General features: G+C 38.0%; 1 protein-coding gene across 1 annotated transcript; it reads right to left on the bottom strand.

Moving 5' to 3' along the window:
• Positions 1–265: 265 nt before the first annotated feature.
• Positions 266–2,755, bottom strand: LOC131008062 (uncharacterized). The gene is made up of 2 exons (XM_057934963.1): positions 2,516–2,755; positions 266–790 (listed from the first exon to the last, which is right to left on the bottom strand). Exons 1-2 carry the CDS (start codon positions 2,753–2,755, stop codon positions 266–268), a joined length of 765 nt encoding a protein of 254 aa, XP_057790946.1.
• Positions 2,756–4,909: the final 2,154 nt, after the last annotated feature.

Raw genomic sequence — 4,909 nt, 5'->3', positions numbered from 1 at the left:
TATTTTTCTAGTGACTCTTGAGATTGCCACGTAGAGTTGTCCATGACTAAAAACTAATTTCGGTAGGTATAATCTTACATTTGAAATAGATTGTCCCTGGCTTTTATTTATTGTCATAGCAAAACAAACACCCACAGGAAATTGCCTTCTCTGAAACCGAATTGGAAATTTAGCGAAATCTGATGGACTCATAATCATTCTAGCTATGGGAAACTTCTTGCCCGCATTTTTTCCTAAAATGAGTTTGCCTTCAATTACGTGTTCCCTAAGTTGAGTTACTATCAGCTAGCCTAGTGCCATTGCAAAGTTCATTAGATGGATCAATATTTCTGAGAAGCATTATTATGCATCCTTCTTTCAATTTAATTTCATAACTCGGTAATCCTGAACACCTGATTGTGTTGAGATATTCAACCGAGAATACCTGTTCATCAAGGTCCATTTGTCCATCTTCTTTGCAAATACTGTCTGAACTTAGGTAAACCCTTTCCTTGGTAGACATCAGAGACATGACGTAATCATTGATCGTATCAACTATCTCATTGGTGGGGGCCAAGATAGCTCTATTCTTAAACATTTCTGGATCAAATGCATTATTCATGACGTCATTATATGTGTTTTCCACTATAGCTGCAATAGGATTTATTGCATCGCGTATAAGGATATCTTCTGATAATGCCACAACAGATTCTCCATCACCAAGATTATGTCCGGCTGTACCATCACCTATTTTAAGTATCCACTCTGCAAATTCTTTGGTTTCTTCTACATCCGAACCAGAAGCATTTGCCTGAAACAAAAATGTGTACCAATACGTCTTATTCGAATTATTACTAAATCAAACAAAAATATCTATTATTTTTATCAGCCTTATTGCCTTCCCTATACGTTGTATTATAGTCTTTTCATCAAAATATCCAAACTATACATAATTATATTTAAATGTTCACAAAATCAATCAAGATAAGCCATTTAACCTTACTGTGTCGTTTTGTAAAGTATGTAATCCATAGAAAAGGATCTATTACTACATTAGTTTTAATTAGCCTAATATAATTGACAAATGTCGTCGTATTCTATCAAGGTATTTGGATTTAGAATAAATTAATTAATTTTTGTTATTATCGCTGAACTTAATTTACTATAGTCGCCTTCATATAACATCTACTAAGGAATGAGGACTAATTCGAACAATGTAAGATAAAATTATTAAGATAAATACATAGATACAAATAATTAGTACTCCCTCCGTCCATGAAAAAGAGTCCCATTTGGGGTTCGACACGGGTTTTAAGAAAGTTGTTAAAGTAAGTGTAAGTGGAGAGAGAAGTAAATTTATAGGGGCAATGCTAGTATGACTTTTAAAGCTCTTAAACCTCAATTAAAATTCAGATTTCATTTCCAACAATTTAAGAATCAAACATCAAACATTAATTTCGAAATTAAAGTGTAACTATATTAAACAAGGCATCCGATTTCATTTCCAACAATTTAAAACTCACACACTGATTTTCAATTTCTGGGTAAAGAAATTCAGCAGATTCCAAACAAATTTAAAGCAGTTTGAGCAAACAAATTCAACAACAAATTCGATTCCATCAAGAAATGAATTTTAACGACAAATTCAAACAAAATCAACAAATCAATTCCACCAACAAATTTAGGAAATTACAATAACAAATTCAACAAATCAATTCCACCAACATATTTAGGAAATTCCAACAAGAAATTCAGGAAATTTGGGAGAAAAAAATTCGAACAAATTTAAAAAATCGAATCCAGTAACAAATTCAAAAAATCGATTCCAGCAACAAATTTAAGAAATTCCTAACCAAATCGAGACACGCTAGCTTCGCCTTGAAGCTACTCACGCAAGCAGAGCATAGGTGGAGCCGGAGTCGCGAACAACGGCGAGAGGTACGGCAAGAGCGAGTTCCCGTGGTGCTTTGAGAGAATCGAGATCGGTCGGAGCACTGGCAGTGGACGGGGATTCGAGCTCAGATGAAGACGATGAATTTTAGGAGACAGCGCCTTAGGGTTTCGAGCTCAGGGAGAGCGAGGCGGCGAAATCAGTGAGGCGGCGACGACGACCTAGCTGCTGCCGGAGAGGTGACGGGGTCGGATCTTAGTCTCGCCGGAGGAGGAACCACGACGGCAGATTTGGTGAGAGAGAAGAGGTGTGAGTGTCGTGTGGGTAAGGAGAGAATGAGAGATTTTTATTGTTAATTGAGATTTTTAATTAAGTTTAAGTGGAGAGAGTTTTTAATTATTGAGGTGGGTCCTCAATGGCAAATGAAGTAAATACATAAAACTATAAAGGGTGTAATTGTATAAAAAGTGAAACAAGACTCTTTTTTGTGGACAAAAAAAAGAGGGGAAACAGGACTCTTTTTCGTGGACGGAAGGGAGTAATTTTTATATTTTAACATTTTTTATTTGAATTAAAATAATATTAATAAATTATCATGGTAATATAATTTTTTTAAAATATATATTTAGATTAAGATTAAAATACCTGTAATCTCATGTTCTTAGTTAACTTGAGAACTTGACACGAATTCCAAAGTTGAGATGAACTTATAGAGGCATGCACGATATCATGCCGACTTCCCTTAGGGATCACTGGAAGTATCTGTCGAAAGACGCCTCCTAAAACATCCACCAAACCTCCAAAAGGTTTTCCAGACCTATCGGAAGATCTCATAATATCCCTTAAGCTTCTATCAAGCGCTTCAAAACAGTATCTATGTGTCATTGGTGCCTCATCCCAAATAATAAGCTTTGTTTTCTCAAGTAGTCCAGTTAAATCGTTATCTGGGTTTATCTTGATGCATGTGGAGTTTTCGTGGCAGTCCAATGGTATACTGAATCTAGAGTGTGCAGTCTTGCCCCTAGGCAACAGTAATGATGCTATACCACTCGAAGCTATTGGAAGTACTATATCGCCCCTCCCACGTATGGCCGAGCATAAGGTGTTCCAAATATATGTCTTTCCTGTACCACCATATCCATATAGAAAGAAAAATCCTCATTCGCCTTTATCAACCGCTGTCATTATTGTTTCATTAACCATTCTTTGCTCATCTCTCAAAGAGGGATATAGCTTAGCGTGCTCTTCTTTCATTTCTTCTATGTTGTAAGACATCTCTTCCAATATCAGTAGATTTTCTGAATTAGATATGACAGTTTCGTTTGGTAACGGCATGCCAGGAAAATTGACTAAACTGGTGGAATTAGCTATAAGCAACTTCTCAATTTCAACCAATGCTAGATTTTTTAATTGGTCATCTGTCAACAGCAAATCTATTTAATAAAAGTCATTAGAACAATATAATATATAAATGAAAACTATAGACCATAGATCATAGATACATTGGCGCCACTTTCATGTCAAGTAAATATATGGGTCCAATAGTTATTATTTAATGATATACAACCAAATATTAATAAGATCATATTATGTTTACTGCGAAATATTAATATTTTTCTCTATTAAAAAATAAATTTTTGTGATTATTCAATTTATTTTTTATTTCATAAATTTCTTTTCACTAAAGAGAACATCTAATAAAATTGTGTTAAAGTAAAAGGATGTAATATTTATTTCAAATAGGCCTTGATGAGGACAGTAATACCCATCAGCGTTGTGCTTAGCAATAATACAGGGACATTTTACCTAATTATTGTTATTATTATTATATAAACTAACCATCGCAGGTTTAACTAAAGACTCGGGATAATAAATGAATATGAAGATGCCTGAAGAGCCCGCTTCACCAGAGACAGCCCTGCCAGAGCAGAGCTCAACCCGCCTTGCCAGAGCAGAGCTGCCCGCCCTGCCAGAGCAGAGCTCAACCCGCCCTTGTCAGAGCAGAGCAGCCCGCCCTGCCAGAGCAGAGCTCAACCCGCCTTGCCAGAGCAGAGCTGCCCGCCCTGCCAGAGGAGAGCTCAACCCGCCTTGCCAGAGCAGAGCTGCCCGCCCTGCCAGAGCAGAGCTCAACACGCATTGCCAGAGCAGAGCTGCCCACCCTGCCAGAGCAGAGCTCAACCCGCTGTGCCAGAGTAGAGCTGCCCGCCCTGCCAGAGCAGAGCTCAACCCGCCTTGCCAGAGCAGAGCTCAACCCGCCTTGCCAGAGCAGAGCTGCTCGCCCTGCCAGACCAGAGCTTAACCCCCGCCTTGCCAGAGCCAGATATCAACCCGCCTTGCTAGAGCAGATCTACTAGAGACAACATGCCAGAGACAGAGTTCAACCAGAGACAGCTCTGCCGAGAGCCCCATCGAATTAATGCATAATATTATTCATATATTTTATAATTTAAAATACCTAGCTTTTGAAGAGTCTTTCGCTTTGTGTGCAAGATGTCATCTTATAGGGTTTTCCAAGTTTGATTCCGGACTTCTTCAGGCCTTGACATACTATTCGAAATTAGTAATGTTGTGAAGTGGCGTCTTAGATATTGCCCTGTTCCCCAAGAACTGGCTTCAATAATTTCTTCAATATACTCTTTGTCATCGTCTAGCAATCCCATTGCGTAGCATGCTTCCTTGTAAGTGTCTTTCATGTCGCCATTCACCATTTTAAAATCATTGTAACACGTTGCACCTCTGACATGATTCAATAACATCCTAAGATGATACATTTTCCTAGTTGAGGGAGGAACATGAAAAATGCGTCCTATGCCAAAACCTTTGTCCCGCTTTGTCCTAAGTGTCTTTCATGTCGCCATTCACCATTAGCTATTGTAGTTATTCTTGCACCCATCCTATCGCTGGCTTTATTGATGAATTTGAAGAGATACTTGACAGATTGCCCTTGATTGCAAAACTCAACATTGATGTGGGCACGATACTTCATAATTAGAAACGGATTGTATGGAACTACATATCTGTTATCAAGAAGAACTCCAT

The sequence above is a fragment of the Salvia miltiorrhiza genome, chromosome 2 (assembly GCF_028751815.1).
Source record: "Salvia miltiorrhiza cultivar Shanhuang (shh) chromosome 2, IMPLAD_Smil_shh, whole genome shotgun sequence".
NCBI classification, from domain to species: Eukaryota; Viridiplantae; Streptophyta; class Magnoliopsida; order Lamiales; family Lamiaceae; genus Salvia; species Salvia miltiorrhiza.
Note: the sequence above shows the minus strand (reverse complement) of the source record. Positions and strands in the feature narration are given on the sequence as shown.

What these genes read in the sequence shown, in the direction of transcription:
- LOC131008062 (XM_057934963.1), bottom strand. Translation starts at nt 2,755, where the DNA reads ATGACACATAGATACTGTTTTGAAGCGCTTGATAGAAGCTTAAGGGAT. An exon ending in CTAAGAACATGAGATTACAG is followed by an intron (nt 791 to 2,515) that starts GTATTTTAATCT and finishes TTTTTGTTTCAG; the next exon opens with GCAAATGCTTCTGGTTCGGA.